The sequence below is a fragment of the Grampus griseus genome (genome assembly GCF_964374135.1).
Source record: "Grampus griseus genome assembly, chromosome: 15".
Lineage (NCBI taxonomy): Eukaryota > Metazoa > Chordata > Mammalia > Artiodactyla > Delphinidae > Grampus > Grampus griseus.
The window spans coordinates 61,364,917-61,386,388 of record NC_139009.1 but is presented as its reverse complement, the minus strand read 5'-3'; the positions used below and the strand labels follow the sequence as shown (position 1 = coordinate 61,386,388).

The window sequence follows — 21,472 nt, the reverse complement described above, 5'->3', positions numbered from 1 at the left end:
AAAAGTGGTCTTTCAAGAAAAGGAGTGAAATAAAGACATATTGGGGCAAATCAAAAATGAAAATTTCTACCAACCGACTTTCACTGAAGGAATTTCAGGCAGAAGGAAAATTATTGCAGAAGGAATGTCTGAGATGAAAGGATGAATGGTGAGTAAAGTTAATATAACAAATACTGGCTGATTCAAAAATGGGCAAAGATTTGAACAGACATTTCTCCAAAGAAGACATACAAATGGCCAACGAGCACATGAAAAAATGCTTAACTTCACTAATCATTAGGAAAATGCAAACCAAAACTACAATGAGACAGTACTTCATACCCATTAAGATGGCTACTATCAATAAGACAGAAAATAACAAGTGTTGGCAAAGATGTGAAGAAATTGGAAGACTTGTGCACTGCTGGTAAGAATGTAAAATGCGGTAGCCTCTGTGGACGACAGCATAGCAGTTCCTCAAAAACTTAAAAAATAGAAGTATTATACAATCCAGCAAGTCTACTTCTGGGTGTATACCCAAAAGAATTGAAAGCAGAGTTGTGAAGAGATATTTGTACATCCATATTCATTGCAGCATTATTCACAATAGCTAATACGTAGAAGCAATTCAAGTATCCATCAACAGATGAATGAATAAGCAAAATGTGGTATATACATACAATGGAATATTATTAAGCCTTAAAAATGAAGGAAATTTTGCAATATGCTAGGACATGGCTGAACCTTGAGGACAATATGCTAAATGAAATAAACCAATCACAAAAATTAAACACTGCATGATTCCACTTCTATAAGGTACTTAGAATAGTCAAAATCATAGAGACAGAAAATAGAATGGTGATTGCCAGGGACTGGGGAGAAGGGAAAACAGGGAGTTATTTTTTAATGGGTAGAGAATTTTAGTTTTGCAAGATGAAAAGAGTTTTGGAGATGGATGGTGGTGGTGGTTGAACAACAGTATGAATGTACTTAATACCTTAATGACCTGTACACTTAAAAATGGTTAAGGTGGTAAATGTTATGTTATGTGTATTCTACCATAATAAAAATAATTTTTAAAATAAATAATAAATAAATGGTGGCATAGCAAGTAGTGTGTGTATATCCTAAAATATGTCTTTCTGGCAAAATAAAAACTTTGCAACACACCAATCTAAAATATAAATGTTGACTATAAAACCTTAATGTTCCTGTATAATTTGTAGGACTAAAAAAACTCTAAATATTGAACAATAAATAGCACATTAGTTGGGGTGGAGTGGTAACCAATTAAAGCATATTTGGATCATGTATTTTTCTGAAGAAAGGTAAAGAGAGTGATTAACTTTAGATATTTGGAAGTTACATATGCCTGATAAGATGTCTAGGGTAACCACCAAAAGAACAGAAACAGTGTATTATTTCCAAATTAGTAAGAGAGGAAAAAATAGAATTTTCAAAATCTAGGATGAAAGATAATTAAAGAACAATAAAACATCTTCTTAATAAAAACTGTAGTCAGTGGGAAAATCTGAAATCCATGGTTTCTAGGCTATTGCAGTAGAATGCCACTAGGCTGAAAGAGCCCTGCTTTGGGACATTAATCTGGTTAGAAAATAACTGAGAAAACATGGAAAGTGTCATAACAAGAAGTGTTAGAGAATCTGTCATTGGCATTCTCTTCTTGGAGATGGAACACAATCACTGAGCTATTCTAAATAAATACTTAAATCACAGGAAATTAAAACGTGATGTCAAAACAAAAGTTTGAGTTTCTATATTTCACAAAAATTTCTAAGAGTTTACCATCAAATTATGATGCCAATAGTACTGTGAGGAGTAATCACGTATTTCACCATCAAGAGTTAATCAGGGTTGACATGAGGATTGGTATAGAGAGTAACACATTTCAAGCCAAGGTTCTGTACATGGTTTGAAATTTATGAAAGAAAGTAATAAGCCTTTTCAATCTGAAACTACCTTCAAAGTACAAAAACTTCAAGGAGAATTAGAATATTCTTTTAAAACCTTTGTATCCAGACTGCTGATAGATGGGACAGAGCATTGTAAAAGATGTGCTAATTTTTACCCGTTCTATGGAATGGGTATTTTTTTTATTCTGCTAACAAGAATTCAGGAATGAAAAAACTTGAAAAAATTACTGGAAATTTCAGACAACCAGAAACAATGTGGTATAGTTTTTTAGTAAACATCTACTTTTTGGTGACACTGTCTCTTAGAAACTTTTATTTGACTAACTGAAGCATAACGAGGAAAGTAGAATGTATCGACAGTTGAAAATGAAAACTGTGTGTATCAAGGGGATAGGGAATCTAATCTTGAACAAAAGGAATTGTTTTGAATTGGAAATCAAAGAGAAATATCAACTAATTTAAGTTGGTTTCTACAAACTGTGCACACTTAATATGAAACTTAGGCAAGTTGCTTAATCTTACAGTGCCAGCTTCCTTTTTTGAAAAATGGGAATAAATCATAGAACCTGCCTTGAGAATATAAACGCAAAGCACATAAAATAGTATCTAGCACATAGCAAGTATTTAGAATTATTAATAAAATAATATAGACATTGTTTCCTTAAATTGCTCATGAGATACAATAAGACAACTGATGGTATAATAACACTAAACTCTCAACCTGTGCAAGCTTCCTGCAGAAAATGTCCCAGGCCACCTTAATTAAGCAGATGTTCCTGGGTGCCACGGCTATAGATGACATCACGGGAAGGCTCTTACATGGGATTATTATGGAAGTTGATTTTAATAAAATGCGTGGCTATATCTACATGGGAGCTGCTGACACCAGTGAAAGATTTAATGTTGTTGCCACAACGTTTACGGAGGATGAGCCAAGAGCTTTATGCACATATTGTCATGCACGTCTTGGGGATTTAATGGTGTTGAGGTTTGTTGGGATATGAAAGAAGTCCGCAGTGATCTCAGTACTGTCAATTCTTTGCATGACAGTAGTCATGCATCTCTGAAAAGCTGGCAAATTTTCAAAACATTTGTAAGCGGAGTGAAGGCATAACATACAGGAAGTTCCAAGGTTGTTGAAAACATGTTGGATTGTTGGTTATGACTGAGGGACTTCTGCAGATTATTCAAACATGGGAAGTTGTATCAAGCTATTCTTGAAATGCGCAGGTGGCTGGTGCGGTGAGGCTGGCTTTGGTTTCCAAATCTGAATTCACCTTTGTTTACAAATTTTAACAAATTTTAAACAAAGGGATAAGCACTGCAGGCATTTTTTTTTCCTAAAAAGCGCTTCCAATGAAGCTATAGACATTTTTCTCTGCATCAAAGTTAGAAGCAAAATTTTATGGTTTATCATCTGAGAGAAGTGATAAATATTTCAAAACCATTTGGGATAGAATGGAGAAGTTATGCCAAAAAGTAATCCCCAAGGATTTCAAAGTGGGAAAAGTTGTTTTAAGAAAAAAAAGTTCACGGTAATTCAGGTAAGACGTTTCCGCTACTACATAAAAAAGTATAATAAGTGTTTATTTCTAATAAATAGTAGTCATATTGCTAAATTTGTATTTTTAAAAACCAGTAATAGCTGGTTAATAAAATGAAAGAAATTTCAGAAACACTATCTTGTGGAACAGTATATTAAATGAAGCTAAAAATGTGCAAGAATTTTCAGTGTGCCTGCCATGCCCGCCCTTCCATACATCCATACTGTCCTGGGTGAACCACGGGCCCTCCTGCTGGCCACAGCTGATTGGACTCAGGTGGTCACCATAAGCTTGCTCGTGACCTTGATTTGGAGCTGGGCTCAAACAATGAGATTGTCTCTCAGGCATTTGAGTTAAGTGACTCAGAGGGAAATGACACCTGGTAGTGGGCAGAGGGGCAGAGAGTACAGCAATTCGGAAGGTGGGGACAGTGCCTGGAGCCCCTGAAGGCTGGGCCTCCGAGTGAGCCCAGGGTAGCAGCCCATGCAGAAAGGCCATCCTGGCTTCAGGCCGAGGGCCTGTTGTACTTAAGGTCAGGAGCACAGGCGTATCGTGGGACTGCTCCCCCTGTGTCTGTCTCCTTTAGTCTTTGAGAGCACTCATGTTTTGTTATCTCGTGTCCTCCTACTGCAGATGTTCACCAGGCTTCTTGGTAAATGGATTAATTAGGATAAGAGGACAGTTAGGAAATTTGCTGGGTGAGTGATGTGATGAGTGTGATAGATACTTCAGGAGAGGACTCTCGACCTAGTACTGGATCCCCTGGCAGGTGGCCTTGAGTATTGGTGATATCAGTGGCAGGGAGGGGCCTGGAAGAAGACCGTGAGACAGACTTGAGAAGTCTCAGGAACCTGGGGCTGAGGATGGGGGCCTGTTAATGTAGACACTCATCCCCAGGAGAGCAGCCCCGTGTGAGCCCAGTGCCTCAGCCCCAGTGCTTCAAAGACATCGGCCATGTGGCCTCATCCACTCTTAATAGACCATGGGCCACCCAGCTAGCTGGTGTCCCTGTCCTCACACACCATACCCCTCGGTGCTTCTGCCTTCCACCTCCCATCGATGCGAACCCTGCTCAACTTTCAAGGCCTCTTCTAACCTCACTTCTCCCAGGCAGCCTTCCCCACCCTCCTTCCCCTAAATGGTGCCCTTTGGAGTCTTCAGGCCTCCACTCACACTTGAATTTGTTAACTCAGAAAAGGCATGTGGCACAAACCCAGGACTCCCCGGGGCCATAGCATGAAAAGAACAAGGCAGCCACTGCCCTTGATTCCCCCACCAGCCACTTAGGCCCTCCTCAACCCCCTTTTTGCCTCATTCCATGACTCGTCCCCCAACGAGATAGGAGAGCCAGAAGACGTTCTTTTCTCCCACATCCATGTCTGGGTTTCTGGACCTCCACCTCCCATGTCCAGGGGGCCTGTGGTTTGAGGTGTTCTCTCTCCTTCTGCCTCTGCAAAGGCACAGGATGCTTCTCCGAGGCTGCAGCCCATCCACTCACCTCCACCCAGCCCCAGGGACACCCTGTCTCTCCTTGATGCTGCAGCGTCAGCCTGGGTCCACCCCCAGCACCCGGTAGCCAACCACACTTTAACGAGCACATTAGCGCTCAGGTGTGGCGAGCCCACAACTCTCAGTAAGCTGGGGTGAGCCTCTCGTTATCCTAATGAGCTGGCTGGCAGCTCTTCTGGAGACCCCCTCTCTTTCTCAAGGGATCACAGACTTTGTCCTCTCAGTTACACCACTGGGTCTGCATTGCCCTTCCCACCCTGCTGCCACCTGCCGCTCAGGTCTCAACATTGCTGCTCCCATTCCCTGTGTTCTGGGAGGCTGATTCCAGACCTTGACCCGTCTGATGTGCTCAGTGCTGACACTGTGGTTGGTGGAATTTCTGGTTGCTTAGACATGAACCACGAAAAAGGCCAGGACATGCTAAGACAAGCTTTCTCTTGCTGCAGTGGAAGCCCTGTCTCACTTCTTTCAGTGCAATGTGCTCTTCCTCCAGGAAGCCTCCCTGATTACTCTAAATCTAACTGAGCCTGGATCTACCACCTCTCTCCAGAGAAGCCTGACGCTCACAAATGATTCTGTAACACGTGTTCGCCTTTTGCATCTCTGTAAGACCTTTATAAATGTATATAATGGTGTGATTATGCACTTTCCCAATATTCGACAAATATTTACTGATCACCCACTACGTGCCAAGCATTGTACTTGGTGCTGAGAACAAAGCAGTGCGCGAAACAAAGCATGGTTGCCCTGTCATGGAGCTTAACTCGTAGCATGTTGGGTGAAACAGAACAGGCAACCAGACACTGATGGTACGGTGTGAGCTGTGTTGAGTGGGTGGCGGGAGGTGTTTTGGGAGCAACATGGTAGGAGCACAATATCAAAGATGCCAACCATTCCTTGTTCCACCCAAACCCCGATCTGAGGAAACTTTGGTCCAAACAATCATAGTCTGCACTGTGTGAGCCATACAACCCCAAAATGAAGGAGACCCAACAAGACAGGCCCCTAGGCCAAGCTTAAGCAAGGAGTGGGATAGGTCAAGGGAGGCCGCCAGGGATGTGAAGAATCGGGAAGACTTAGTCACCCAGGAGAGGAGAGGGAGGGAGTTTCCTGGAGGTAAGAGTGTTTGTCACGGTGTAAGACCTCCAGGGGTCTTACAACTGCACTCACTGCAGCATGAGCAAAACAGTAGACATTTGATAGAAAAAACAGCAGAGCTGCATTTGTTTTGAACAGTATAAATCCTTCCTTCCCTCCTTCCTTCTTTCTTTCTCTCTCTTTCTGTTTATTCTCTCATTACATTTAATTCATATTGCCAAGGAAATGAATTTTCACTGTGGAAAATTTTTAATATATTGTAAAGCCAAAAGTGCTACATAAAAATTCTTCAAATTTCCACCACTCAGATATCATTATTGTAAAAATCTTACTGTTATTAATACTAATAGTAGCTAATATTTATTGAGCTCTTTCTAGGTACAAGGCCCTATTCTAATAGTTTCCATGCATTATCCTCACGACACGAGTAGATGAGTACTCTTTGTAACTCAACCTAGCAGATAGATGAGGAAACTGAAAGATGGTCTAAGTAGGAGACAAAACTGCGACATGAATCCAGGCAGCCGGTAAGCAACTTGAATGATAAGCAGTGTTAACTTTTTGTTGTACATATTTATGGTCTTTTAAAAAAGATCATAATCAAATATGAACTCCTTTTCTGTTTCTTCTTACAAATATACTTTGAAGAAATTTCAAGTGACATATAGTCATACTTAATATACTTTATATCGATCAAGTCATATATTTGTGTTGGAGAAAGTAAAAAATACAGATGATTGTAACAAGGAAAACAAAAATCATTTGTGATCCTCCCACCCGAAAGACTGCTGTTTACATTTAGGATCTATCCTCCATTCCTGGAATGAATTTAGGATTAGGAACATAGCTGCAGCCTAAACCAGGCAACATCACCCAGGGAGCCTTTTAATGAGCTGGGAGGCCACGTGAGCCTTCGGCAGTCGGGCACGCACTGGAGGATGTGAATTATGTTGGAAACCCTGAAGAACACTTCTGTCTGATGCAGATGAGTATGTCACAGACTGTAAGGTTAAACGCTGCACAAAGTCTTTATAAACACCCTGGTGGCAGCAGAAAGGGAGCTGGGCCAGGGGTCAATAGAGCTGGACTCTCCTCCAGAGATGCACTAGCAGAAGTCATTTCCTGTCTGAGCCTCAGTTTCCTCATCTGTACAATGAGCTGCTACGTTTCGAGGAATGAGTGAATGTCAGCAGAGTTTCATTTCTGGGTTATCTGCTGCGTTTTGGACGATTCCTGACACAGTTCCCACCCAGCTCTGGTACGAAAGAGAAGAGGGCCAGTATTATGAAAGAAGCTGGGGTCAGGGAACACCAAAGGCTTAAGGATGCCCAAAGGAGGGTGTGAGCTCTATTTTCCTGGAGGGCTGGGCCAGCCGAGCCGATTAGGGGCCCGGAGCAGCTGTGGGCAGAGGGAGGCTGCTGGGAGTGAGGGGATTCAAACGGCTCTTTCCCACCCTCTCCCCCACCAGCCTGCTCTGTGTAAAAATTCCAAACTCCCAATCAAACCCCCATCTCTTTTCTTCTTTCATTCACCTGCCCATCTTCCTCTCCTCTTCTCTCCTTTTCTATCCAAACTCATAATTAATCGCTCAAGGCAAAAGTAATGAATGTTAATTGGCCATCTGTAGGAAGACTAATTAAAATCTACCACGCTGGGGTTTCAAACATACCTATAGCAACGGAGTGAATCGGGAATGAGGCGAGGAGGGACTGAGGTAACAGCTGAAAGACTGCAAAACACCATTGGGCTTAGGTGTGAGGGAACAACGCCAGAGAGGGGCTGAGATGCTGGAGAGAGGGAGAGAGAGGAGGGAGAGAAAGAAAGGGAGAGAGAGAGAGAGAGAGAGAGAAACTTACTTGATTTAATCTTACCACTGCAGGACCTGGCATTTTGTTGCTTTCTGTTTTGTATTTAACAAACACATTTATACATTTCCTTCTCACTGGACATGGCTTAAGGGGTGGCTGGAGTTTGTGAGCACACAATTGTCCCTCAGTCACAGGCCCGAACACACCCCTTGATTCAAGTACACCTGCATTTGTCAAAATCACACACACACACATGCTGGTTAAATCTCATGCACAGCTTTGCCCAGGTTCAGGCTTGCAAGGTCATACCCTGTCTCATGTATACATATGCACACCCAGTTATAAGCTGAGAGCAACCAGGGACGTGTGGTTACACACAGTCACACGTAATCACGTCTGCACATTGCTGTAGGCATACATGGTTTAAACATACAAACCAACTGTGATGCAAATATAAATGCAGGGGTGCACTCACAGTGGTTTACACTTACACTCAAATTCATACAGTTGCCTTCTAGGTATGTGTAGACAGACACCCAGACCAACATTTGCATGCAAACATTGTTATCTGGCAAGTTTTACATCAAAACTTTTATACACAGGTATACACACAATTACACAAATTCCCCCTCCTCACATAAGCAGAGCCAAATAGTCAAGCATCCATATAACCAATATTGATACTAAGGCGGCAAACAGTGACCACACACACGTTTGGCTGGGGCCAGGGCAGGCCCATGTGTCTTCATATGTGTCCATATGTGTGCATACAGAGACCCTAGCCCCAGGAAAGAACACACCCTGCATGATGACCACTAACCCTCCTGAGAACACAGGTCTGGAGCCACAGATGCAAGGGCTTAGGCCTCATGTCCTCTCTTGGAACACCCTGCTCTGAGCAACACAGGCACCTATAGCCTGTCTACAATGTCCCATCCAACCTTTGGGCAGAAAGGGTGGTGGATCTGGGGAAAGAGGGAGAGATAACCTGGGGGTCATGATGGACTTTGATGAGGCAGGTCGCGGGTGAGGCTGCCGGTGGGTGGGATGGGTGGCAGGGCCTTTGGACTCCCCATATCTTGACAGGGTCAGTTCTGTGGGTCTGGGGAGGCTTCCACTAGTGGGCCTGGAACTGTGGGAAGAGCTTTGACCCAGGGGCTGGGTCCCTTTGACCAGGGTTCCTGTTTTCTTAGGCTGAAAAGGCTGCTCTCCTTTCTGAATAGTTTCTGAGGCCTCTTCCTCATTGCTGTAAAATCTCTTTACAATAAGTTTAGATGAAAGCAGGAGGGCATGCAAACACAAAAAAGAACTTCCTGACGTAGCGGGCTGGGGATGAAAACCTGGAAAGGCTCAGCAAAGAGAAGGGAGACAGAGCTCCACCCGGGGGTCCTTACCAGAAAGGGGTAAGCCTCCCTCGGCCTTATGCCCACTCTCCCTACTCAGGATCTGAGGTTCTCAGACCTCTGTAGCCCAGAGTCAGTGTCCAAGCACATCCCCGGGCCCAGCAGGGAAATCAGCTGGGAGAAGAGCCAGCCAGAGCAGGGCAATGGCCTCAGTGCTCACAGAGGGAGCTGCATGCTGGGTGCATCCCTGGAGGTCAGCAGTAAGCCACAGAAGGAATCCCCAGCTATAATAAGAGGCTGCAGAGGATCCCTGAGATCCCAGGAGCAACAGACACGCGTGAGGCCAGCACTCATCACCACCCTTGTGGGATCCAGGGAGCTTGGCTACTTTACATCCCCACCTGAAAAGTGAGGACACCCAGCTGCTCCAGCTGTCCAGGGCCATGTGGCTGTAAGAGGCCAAATCAGGCCACAGACGCCAAGTCTGGTGCTGGGCCTCTCCCCGTGCGGGCCAGGAGGGAGTGGGCCTGCTTCTCTGGGTGTGGACTTCCTGGAGAGCCTCCGGGCCCTTGGGATCTCCGAAGGCCTCAGCATCCTCTGGGAGGAACAGGCGCACACACATGCACACGCTTTCACACTCACACACACAACCCTATGACAGCTTCTACATTTGGAGCTGACAGATGTGCAAGGTAACAGCTCGGCACCGCCTGTGCAGCTGAGGCCCTGTGTCGGAGTGGGATTATTTCCAGCGAGGCTCAGGGCGGCTGCGTGAGCGCACGACCGGGTGTGTGTGAGTGTGTGTGGCTTCTCTTGCTCTCTCTCCCTCCATCTAAATCTGTCTCACTATGTTTCAAATCTCTCTGTCTCTGTCTGTTTTCCTCCCTGTGTTTCTCCATCTTTCTCTCACTGTCCTGTTCACTCTGCCTCCGTCTTTCACCCTCGCTGTGTGTCCTGGATGCACCAGAGAGGAGACCTGCCTCCTCTCCGCTCCCTTGCTTAGCCTGGTCCCTTTCCTGTCACACCCGGCAGGCCTCAAGGACAGACCCTTAGAGAAAGCCCGCTTTGTTTCAGAGGACAATGCAGCTGCCCCTGCCCTGGGCACAGGGCTCCTGCCCAGGGGGACAGAGTGGTGGAATCTGGAGCCATCCCGAGGCCAAGAGAGCAGCTCCTCCCTCCCTGCCTTGGTCACAGTCTTCAGGCTTGGCCTTCTTCTCCTACTGAGCCAGCTTACCCTGCCATTCATCATTTATGTGCAGGCCTCTTTTGCTTCCCAAAGTTGTCAATCTCCCTCTTGTTATTCCCAACTCCCAGCACAAGCTAAGCCTAGCCATGGCCCTGTGCTGATCCCAGATCTGGACTCACAATGACCCTGACCTTGGCCATACGTTGCTCACTAGTTCTGACCTCAGACTAACCCCAACCCTTAAGCCTGACTCTGTCCCTTGAACTTCCCTTTCTTTGAGGGGCTGGCTCCTTTGATCTCTGCCAATACCACCTGGGTTTGCAATGTTCACAGCTCACTTTTTAAATTAATTAATGACTTTTCACAGCTCACTTTGTAATGCTGTAGCGCAAGTGGGGACATATCTAGATCCACTGAATTGGAGTCTGCGGTAAAGGAGAAACAATGGGAGAGCGATTTTTTTTAACTCGCTGGGCGATTCTGACACAGGCCAGTCTTACCTTTGTCCGCAATACATACATGCGGGCTTTCCTTTAGGGATTCCAAGGGGCAATCCAAGGGGGGCTTGAACCCCCGCATGGGATGCCTGGGCTGGGTGGGGGCTTGTCTGCAGGGACCTGACTCCCAGGCACCGGTCATCACACCCAAGCCCTTTCAAATGCTTTACTATACACCTGGCAGTGGGCCACTAGAGCACTGACTTGTTCACTCTCTCATTCATTTTTCATCACTCAACAAGGTCCCAGTGGATTAAGTCTGGGTAAGGTCTGTGGGATACACACAGCCCCTTGAGCCTGAGACCTTGGATCCCCAGGGTCAAGCTGGGCCTTGGAAGGGCAGGGCCTGGCAGGAAAGACCTCTGCAGCAGCTGGACCAAGACCTGAACCAGAGTATGGGCCAGACAGACTCCTGTGGCCCCAAGAGGAGGCACCGGGCCTGGAAAGTGGGAGCTAGGCCCCTCTCTTCCCTTGCCCTGGGGGTGGGGTTGGGGGACATGGGCCTTGGGCTAAGAGACCACTAGACAGCTTACAGGTCAGTCAGCTGAGGAATCATCTGAGCCTGTGGAGTCAGCTGGGGGTGGGCCTGAGAGGTGGATCCCCCAAAGGAAAAAGGAAACTTCCATCTCCCTTCCTTTCTTTTCCTGACCCCTTCCTGAAAATCAAAGGTCAGGGCTCTCCCAGCTCACACTAAGGACAGTTAGGGCTGACGGGATGGGTGAAATGGGAGACAAAGGGGGTGCTAGGGGAGTCTTTCTGTGAGTAACAATAATTTGGGTGGGGCTGGAGAGGTGGGCTTTACTTCAAAAGTCCCAGAGAACGTCCAGCATTAGCCCCATCTCCCAGCACTGCAGGCAGAAGACCTTGGGATCGGGGCAGGGGAGCACGGACGGCTCATTCCCTCCTCTCTCCAGCCACGCTTTGACCCTCCCCATGCTGGTCCCAGAGGCTCAGAGTGAATCCTCAGCTAACGTCCCTGCAAGCTGCCTAGTGGCTTCAGGTCCACACCCCTTCGCTCCTCTACCCCAGATCACTGTCAGTTGCTCTGGGGGCCCCACCCCGGCCACTGGCAGTGCCCTTCGCCCACCTTCCTGTCACCACATAGGACCCCAGTGGTGAGGGCGCATGGCTGGGCACTGTGAGTGGGAATTACTGCACACACATCAGCACAGGGGGCTGTGTTCTGTGGGGAGAGACTGGGGGAGGGGAGGCCGGAAGGCAGTAGCCCAGAGCCCAGCTCTGAGGTGAGACACGGAGAGAGCAGGGTGGAGCACCGCCCCACGGGGTTTTCCTGAGTGGTGAGGTAGGAGCATCTCTGCACCTCCAGCCTCAGCTAACAGTGAACTCAAGCACCAGCCTGCATTTTATTCAGGGGACAAAGGACAGGAATTGGGGGTGGGGAGGGAGCTTCTGACCAGCCCAGTCCCAGCTGGTCATGCTCACAGACAGAGGTGCTGGAGCTCCCTGGGGTGGGCCTGGAATATTCCCCTCACTCTCCTGCTCCCACAGGCCAGCTGCTGGCCTCCAGCTCAGGGATATTAAACACAAAACCGAAAAACTACCAGCTCGTTCACGCCACAGACAAAGAAACCTTGTTTGTCTTTCGGCTAATCCAAAGCCCTGCACGGCAAGCAGCTGAGCTCTGGGCACGTGCAGGCATGTATTGTGTGTGTGTTCGCGTGCACTCCTGTGTGTGGTGGCCGAGGCCAGGCTGTGCACTCTGAGAACACTCGTGGCTTGTCCCTGGAGGCTGGCAAGAAAGTCTCCCTGCCCCAGTGGTGCAGGACCTGGGGAGGCTGAGTCCAGGCTAAGGAGCAAGATCTGGGCCAGAGCCCATGGATCACTTAGGAGGCCTGGGAAGCCTGCCGGGGAGAGTGATCCCAGCTCTTTCTGCCTCCTCAGTTCCCTGGGGGCCCCTGAGAGTCCAGAAGAGAGACAGGTCCAGGGTCTTTTCCAAGGCTCTTAAATCTCTGAGCTCAGAGAGGCTATGTCAGGTGTGGGAGGGCCTCGCCACCTTGTGGGGACATGTGGTACTCCTCATGAAGTCCCGGCCTTACCTCCTCCGAAGTCCTGGCCAACCAGCCCTCTGGAGAGGGAGTCAACCCCACGGGACATCACGTAGGGTTGTGCTTACTTATAGCGCCCTTACACTCCCATGGGAGCAAGGGCCAGGTGAGGAAATCTGTCCCACACCCACCAGATAGAAGGGGTAGCCCAGGCTGCACAGCCCCACCCGCAGTGGCAAATCTGATGCCAGCAGATGCAGCCTGACCACACTTAGAGAAAGGTTTGTAGCAAAGAATCTTAGAGCTCATCTGTTCTAGGGAAACCGAAGCCCAAAGATAAGGCCCTGCCCAAGACCCACAGTATCTCCGACACAGAGCGAAGTGGGGCTAAGGGTTCGACTCCAAGGCTCAAGCGTTTTCCTGAGGGTCTGGTGAATCCAGGACCAGCTGTCCACACTGAACCCCAGTCCCACTGAGGCCCGGATTAGAGGCGGCGCAGTGAGAGTTCTTGCCACAGGTCAGCAAGGGGGAGGGCATCTGGGCCATGTGGAGATGAGGCTATACAAATGGGGCTCCAGGACGATCTGGATCTTGATATTAAAAAGAAATAAACTAGCATTTATGGGCACTTACTGCAATGCCAGCACTGTGCTAAACATTTACAAACATGAGGTCATTTAATACTCACAATGCCCCTTTGAGGGAGGCACCAATATAATCCACTTTTTTCAGACAAGGAAACTGAAGCAAGGGGAACAACTTGCCCTGGGTGGCAAAGCGGGGATCTGAGAACAGTGATTTTGACTCCACTGAGGGCAAAGGCTCTGCTGGACGAAGAAAGAGCATGAGTTGCTCACTCTCTCCCAGGGAACCTAGCAGGGCACTGCCAGCTTTGGCCCAGGGCTTGCCTCCAGAGATAGGCCCTGCCACTGGTTCTCCAGGAGGCACGGCCTCGGTGCGCCCTCTGCCGTGCGTGAGGAGGAACAGAGAGTTCTGTCCTGCTATCTGATGCAGGGCTGAGTCCTGAGACGGCTGGCAAGGACCATGGTCTCTCTTTCCAAATAAGGAACAGGGACAATGGGCTGGCTGGCTGTAGACCACCACCACTGCAGAGCTCCCAGCCTGGCCCACATCTACTGATCCACAGAAGGATGGGTTTGGTCGCACCCCTGGTTTCTCAGGGCTTCTCCCTCTTAGAATCTTGTCCACCTCCCCCAAAGGCATGTTGGTCCTAAGTCCACCCCACTGAGGACCAGGACCGTGGGCCAGATGGACGTTACCAGGAGGGCCCACGAAAGGCCCCCTTAAGAGCTGGGATCCACTCAGAGCATTGCCATGTGGATAAAGGGCAGAGCTGGGAATCCAAGCGAGCCAGGGAAAGTACCCTTCCCCAAGGGCTGGGGTAGCTGCGAGTCAAGCCCTGAATGCTGGATACTCTTTAAACAGGTGAAGGGTGAGGAAAGGGTAATAAAGACTGGGGTAAGAATAGGCAAAAGCATAAAGGAGGAACAGGTGTCTGGGCAAGTCACCTAGGCCAACTTTGTTTGAACTTGGGCTTACTACTGAGTGGAGCTCAGTGAGAAAAGGCAGATAGCCCCAAGACAACGCTGCAGGACATAAGGGCAGCACCCCAAGTTTGGATTAACTGCTTCAGGAACACCCCTTGGGTCCAGCAAACCAGGGACTTAGTCATGGGACCTGTACCAGAATCGAAAGCAGGCATTAATAAAGGACAATCCAAAAAATAAAATAAAATAAAACAAAATAAAAAATAAAGGACAATCCATGTTTTATTTGTATCTGCCTTTAACATGTACATAAACTCTCGGGGCCCTTTCCCCCATCTGGTGGATACATGGTAGGTTCTGGAGGGAGGAAGCATTAGAGTTAGGATACAGAGTTCACCTGAAGGTCCTGCTACCCTGAGCAAGGAGCTTCCCTGTGGGCTGAGACTTGCGCTGTCCTCCCTTCCCTCCAGGCCATCTGTGAATCGACACAGGCCCTCCTATTTGGCCCTAGCTCATCCCCTCTTCCCCATGGACTCTTCCCTCCTGCCATGGGCAGAACCATCCTCCTTTTTCCAGTGTTTTAGCTTCTTGTCCTGTTTTTCCCATCCCTAAAATTCTATTCCTGGGGAGAGAGAACACCAGCAGCCATAACTTGTCTCTCCTAAGCCTACTCCTAACTCAAGGTGGTCAATACAGACTCCTGAGAACTGGGAACTCCAGCCCCCTGGCACCCTCACAGCTGGCTGGATCCGAGGGCAGGACAGTAAGCATGAGTGCTTATCTGCGTAAGGCAGTGTTGGCAGTGCCACTGTGGCAGGATGTGGGGAGGCACAGGACTCCTGGGCATGCCTGAGAGGGGAAAGAAAGTCCTAAGAACCAAGGACGTGGGCTTATTCATCGTAGAAATCGACATGGGCTCCAGACTTGAAGTTGTCCTTTTGCAGCAAATTCAGAAGTTTCTGGGCTGATATCCTGCAATCCACAAGTTCCCCTTTTGTCTTCAGATCCTGCAGCCTTTTTCGCAAGTCTGGGTCCACAGAGGTCTCCCGGGCTAACTGCTGCATGTCTGTGTCCAGGGGACCTAGGGGATGAAGAGAAGAAGATGAGGCAGGGGCCCATGATGTATGTGTGGAGTTGGGTGGAGTCAGGTGTGGCCAGAGGCAACGCCTCATCTTGGCTGACACATGGTCAGGATCACCAAGGCTCCACACTGTCACCACTGAGCTCCAGACTCAAATTTCACTGTCCACTAAACATGGTCCCTCTAGACCACCAAATCTACAGATTCACACTACCCTATCACCCCTTCCCCAAGCCCCAGCAGCCAAGTGCAGAGAGAGACACCATCCCCATGGGAGAAGAAAAGTGAAGTGAGCACCCAACTTCCTTGGGGGCTCCCGAGTCAGCCTGACTCCAGCACCAGGCCAACTCCCATGGCCCTAGGTGGCCCAGGGCCTGCCTCCAGAGATAGGCCCTGCCTATGAACCCAGGCCTCCAGCTCATCCTGACACCCAGCTCCAGTGGTCCCAGCAGCCCCAGGCACTTCCCAAAGCCCCAGGCAGCTCCTGGAACTCCAGGCTCCTGGAGGGCCCCTGAGAAGCCAGGCCCCTGATCCACTCCAGCACCAGCTGGCTCCCATGGCCTCAAGTGGTTCCCATGGCGCCAGGCTCCCATGAACCCAGGCTTCTGGCACACCCCAGCACTAGCCAACTCCCGTGGCCCTACATGGCTCCTGTAGGTCACAGTGTCTGTGAACCTAGGCTTTAGGTGGGCACTCTCAAACCAGACTCCCAGTTGGTCTAGTGCCAGGATGACTACTGTGGACCCAGGCTTTGTACCCACCCCAGCAACAGGCTGCCTTAGGACTCTAGTGGCAAAACTGCCACAGACATCACCAGATGGCCCACCCAGAATCACTAAAAGAGTTGACTGGTGAAGGGCTCTGCCTACTGAACTCAGTCTATAAAGACTGGAAGAGGTGTCTACTTCCTCAAATGTACAAATACCAACACAAGGCCACAAGATCATGAATAATCAAGGAAACATGGCACCACTGAAGGGAAGTAATACAACTCTGATGACGGACCCTAAAGAAATGAGATGTATGAACTGCCTGACAAAGAATTCAGAATAATCCTCTTAAAGAAATTCTGTGAACTCTAAGAAAACACAGACACCTAAATGAAATTAGGAAAACAATGCATGAACAAAAAGAGAAGTTCAACAAAGAAACAGAAACCATTTGGAAAAAAACAAACAAAAACAAACCAAAATCTAGAGTTGAAGAATACAATGACTGAACTGAAGAATTTGATAGAGTTCAACAGCAGACTCAACCAAGCAGGAAAAATTAGTGAACTAGAAAACAGGGCATTTGCAATTATCTAGTCAGAGGAGCAAAAAGGAAAAAGAATGTAAAAGAGTGAAGAAAGACTACATGAACTAAGGATTACCATTAAAAGAAACAATCTCTGTATTATGGAGTCCCAGAGAGAAAAAAGGAACAGAAAGCTTAAAGAAATAATAGTTGAGAACTTCCCAAATCTCTGAGAAGAGATTTGCACATCCAAGTTTATGAAGCTAATATTTCAACCCCAAATTATCTTCTCCAAGACACCAGGACTAGATAGTTTCACTGGTAAATTGTGTCTGTTTTTTATGCCAATACCGTAATATTTTGATTACTGTAGCTTTGTAATATAGTTTGAAATCAAGGCGAGTGATGCTGGAGAACTTTGTTCTTCTTTCTCAAGATTGCTTTGGCTCATGAGGTTCCATACAAATTTTAGAATTGTTTGTTCTATTTCTGTGAAAAATGCCATTGGAAATTTGATAGGGATTGCATTAAATCTGTAGATTGGGTGGGATAGTATGGACATTTTAAAAATATTAATTCTTCCAATCCATGAGCATGGCATCTTTCCATTTTGTACCTTCTTCAAATTCTTTCATCAATGTCTTACAGTTTTCAGTTTACAGGTCTTTTACCTCCTTGGTTAAATTTATTCCCAGGTATTTTATTCTGTTTGATGCAACTGTAAACGGGACTATTAATTTTTCTTTCTGATACTTCATTATTAGTGTATAGAAATGCAACTGATTTTTTACATTGTTTTGTATCCTGCAACTTTACTGAATTTGTTTATTAGTTCTAACAATTTTTTGGTGAAGTCTCTAGGGTTTCCTATATATAATATGTCATCTGCAAATAGAGACAGTTTTACCTCTTCCTTCCCAATTTGGATGCCTTTTATTTTTCTTGTCTAATTGCTCTGACTGGGACTTCCAATACTATGTTGAATAGAAGTGGGAAGAATGGCTTCCTTGTCTTGTTCCTGATCTTAGAGGAAAAGCTTTTAGCTTTTCACCATTGAGTATATTAGTTGTGGGCTTGTCAACTTCCTCACGATGTCCAGGGCAGCCCCCTGAAATGTAACCCAGTCACATGGCACTCTAGAGTTTGCTCTGCTCCTGACTATGGTTTCCATTTGCTCTCTGTTGACTGAGTGAGTCCTAGGCTGAGCTCAGGGTGGGTGCTGAGTTGAATATTAGCTGCAAGAATAACTGTATTACGTTAGGGAGGGACAGAAGGAGGACTGGGTACTAGAGAGCATAAGGAAGTAGAAACTGCATTGATCATGACCTTGGAGGCAAGGTTTGATCCTGGCTATGCTGCATCTGGACTTTGGTCGGGTTAATCTACCTCTTTGCCGCTAGGGTTCCAAGGGGAATAGACTACTGGATCTCTATCTAAGTTGCTCAGACATCATGCAACAGCTATGTCACCACCTTCTAATTCCAGCAACCTCAAGCTGAAAACAGAAGCCTCACTCTTAACAAAGGTGTACAGTGGCATCACGGTAGGATGATGAGAAACCAGACCAAGTACCACAAGACCCCCTACCCTTTAACTTTCATGAGGACGGGGCTCTATCTTATTTATCTCAGCATTCCCCAGTGTTCCAGCGCAGTTCAGCATGGGATGGTCAGCATTCAACAATGTCTGTCTGCTCTTCATTCAGCTAACATTCACTGCGGACTGGCTCAGTGGGGTGCTTTACTAGGTGCTGGGGATATAAAGATGAATAGTGCATAATGCCTGCTTTCAAGGCTTTCCTATGCAGAGAGAGAAGTAGAAAAGTATATATAGATATAAAGATAATACAGTGTGATAAGTCCTATCTAACAATTACAAATGCTAACAATTAGATAGCCCTTCACAGTTTGGGATCACTTTTACATGTTTTACCTCATTCAGTCCTACAAACTGCCCTGTGAGACAGGTAGCATCTTCCCCGTTTCACACGAAGAAATGAGGTACAGGCCTGGAATTCAAATCCTAATCATCTCTCAAACTTTAACATCTCAGACTTTCTGGCCCCACCCCCAAGTTCAGGCAGCTGCCCACTCTCAATCCATACCTGATAACTACAGCTCCCTACCCCTGCCAGCACTAACTTTCTTGCAGCCTATATTTCCCTTAAGGAGTGATGGGTCATGATTCAAGGACAAAATATTCTATGGGTCCTTTCCTGGAGGAGACAGAGAAGGCTCCTTGCCCAGTCTCCAAAGGGTAACCAGCCGGTTCTGGGGACAGGGATGGCAGTAATGCTTCACCTACCTGGGGCATAGCTCAGCACCCTCACACTAGGTTCCTCTGCGGCCAGAACCTGGAACATCATGTTACGGGCAGCCTTCCCTGCACAGTACGGTGCCCAGCCCTTGAAGGGCTGCAGGGCACAGACGGACGAGATATTAACCACAGTCCTACTGAGCCCAGGACTGTCCGGGAAGGCCTTCAGAATGCTGGAAGTCAGACAGAGCATGGAGGTCAGGTTCAGAGCCCAGTAGTTGTTCACTTCAGCTGGGTCAGCCAGGTCTACGAAGCGTTTGGACACATCTCCAAGACTGCCTGAAAAAACAGACCTTAGGAATCACTCAGGGCAGGCGGGGTTTTCTCTTCTCCCAGCCCTCTTCAAACTCTTCCAGACACTTCCTTCCCATCCAGACCTAAAGGAGGAGTCTCCCTAGTGCTTCTGAAGACACCTCCCTCTTCCCAGCTCTGCAGACACGAATACCTGGGGAACCCACTCACCTGAAGCTTCAAAGTGAGAAAGCGCACGCCCTTCTCTGGGGCTGGGGTTCGGGGGAACTCTGGGGGCCATTTGGAGAAGTGGGGGAATTTACTTCTGCTGGGAGACCCCATGCCCTAACTCACGCCTCCGCCAGAGAGCGCTGAGCAAGACGATCAGAAAAGTTCTTGGCGTTGAAAGGTGAGGGGGGGAAGAAGGGGGAGAGAACGAGCCCCAGACATCACCAGGTCTTCCTCCACACCCCGCTGAAACTAGGGCTTTCAGGCGTCTTTTCAGACTTCTGGGAGTCACCTTTAAAGCTCTAAGAGGCGGGGGTGGTGAAAGGGAGGGAAAACAGAACTGGACGCTAAGCAGTATGCCAAGCGCTCACACGCCGGCGGGCGTCTTACCGGCATTGTTGATGAGCAGCACTCGCTGCAGGCCTTCGGGCCTGGGGAGCTCGCGCAGGGCACCGAGCAGCTGCTGCAAGCCGGCCTCGGCGCTCAGGTCGGCGGTCACCCGCACGAGGCGCAGGCCGGGCCACTCGGCGCCCAGCTCGGCCTCCAGCTGCCGCAGCGCCTCGTCACTGCGGGCGCTTAGGACCAGCACGGAGCCAGGCGACAGCAGCGGGGCCAAGAGATGGGCCAGCGTCCGTCCGAAGCCACGGGAAGCCCCGGTCAGCACGCACAAAGCGCGCCCCAGGCCTCCCACCTTGCCGACGCAGCCCTCCATACCTCCTACCTCGGCAATCTTGAGCCGCGTCCCAAGACCCGGAAGTGGCCGGGGCGGCCTCGGTGGGAGGGGCCGCGGTGGGAGGAGGAGGAGGCCCCGCCCGGTGCGGGCGGGAACCTAAGGCTTCGGGCAGAGACCGGCCGCCCCTACTTTCTTTTGCAGTTGGCAGTGGAAGTGGAGTTGTCTGCAAACTCCGACAGAGCGCGAAAGCACTAAACCGGAAGGGCGGGAGGCGCGGCCCCCACCGGAAATCCTAGCCCAGTGCTGAGCGCGGGCCTCGTCCTTTACCCTGCTAGTCAGTTCAGTACCCCGCTGGGATGCATTCTCCTCCGAAGTCCAGACCCAACTTTCTTGCATAAGTGACTTCCTCCAGGTCAGGCCATCTTGCTCCTTGCTGGGCATCCCTGCACGTGGCACGTGCCAGTTTAGGGACTGGGGACCCTACTGGGCTAGGGAAACTCACCGCCCCCGGGAGCGACCTTTGGGAGAACACAAGTCTCCCCTCCATCAGATGTAAGAACCTCTTTTCCCTACTTGGCTCTGTGATCGCACTGATTCCCCTGCCTCTGAGATTTCTCACTCCTTCTGTCCCTAACGGTCTGTGTTCCCAGGGATCCTGCACCCACTCATGCTACGCTCTTCCTAGTAGGCAATTCCATCTACTCCCACATTCGAGTTTTCGCAAATGATCATCTAAGTCTGTACGTCCAGGCCTGTGCTTCAGAAAACGCACATTTCCAGCTTTTTTCAAGGAGAGAGGGAAGATGGGAAAGTTGGCAGACAGCCCCAGATCTCCTTAAAAAAGGAGTCTCTTAAGAGATTAGCAAGGGCAGCAAGCAACCTCCATAGCGCAGCCCAAGTCCTCACAGTGCTGTTCCTGTCCTGGGGACAGACAGCAAAATTGCCTTTCAAGGCTCCTAGCAAAATGCGTTTTGCTCCCTTGTTCTTTGGGCTGCCATTATAAACACCAGAACAATTTGAGGGAAGCTTTTCACTTTCCACTTAGGTGCCTTTACCACAAGCTTTTTGTAAAATGTACAGCCCAGACTGTACATCACTGTGGAACATATTCTAAGAAAAAATGAATCTGCAAAATTTAGTAGATTATTTGTTAACATAGCATAGTATTATTTTGAAACTATTTTATGTAAAATATGACAAAGAAAACAAGTGATTATGCTAACTGATGTTAGGAGCCAAGATTTTCAGTGTTAGAGAAAAGAGACCAAGAATGAATTCAAGAAAGTTAAGGGAAC

The 21,472-nt window shown here is 48.1% G+C and overlaps 1 protein-coding gene across 1 annotated transcript; it reads right to left on the bottom strand.

Annotated features, from left to right (window-relative positions):
* Positions 1-14,697: 14,697 nt before the first annotated feature.
* On the bottom strand, positions 14,698-20,239 carry SPR (sepiapterin reductase). The gene is made up of 3 exons (XM_082672727.1): positions 19,895-20,239; positions 19,034-19,324; positions 14,698-15,493 (listed from the first exon to the last, which is right to left on the bottom strand). Exons 1-3 carry the CDS (start codon positions 20,214-20,216, stop codon positions 15,303-15,305), a joined length of 804 nt encoding a protein of 267 aa, XP_082528853.1. The 5' UTR covers positions 20,217-20,239; the 3' UTR covers positions 14,698-15,302.
* Between the last annotated feature and the right edge of the window lie 1,233 nt (positions 20,240-21,472).

Excerpts from the sequence above, each read along its gene's own strand:
- SPR (XM_082672727.1), bottom strand. The coding sequence starts at position 20,216 with ATGGAGGGCTGCGTCGGCAAGGTGGGAGGCCTGGGGCGCGCTTTGTGC. Across the intron at positions 19,325-19,894 it reads GCTGCTCATCAACAATGCCG|GCAGTCTTGGAGATGTGTCC; the intron begins GTAAGACGCCCG and ends CTGTTTTTTCAG. Across the intron at positions 15,494-19,033 it reads GGTGCTGAGCTATGCCCCAG|GTCCCCTGGACACAGACATG; the intron begins GTAGGTGAAGCA and ends TTCATCCCCTAG.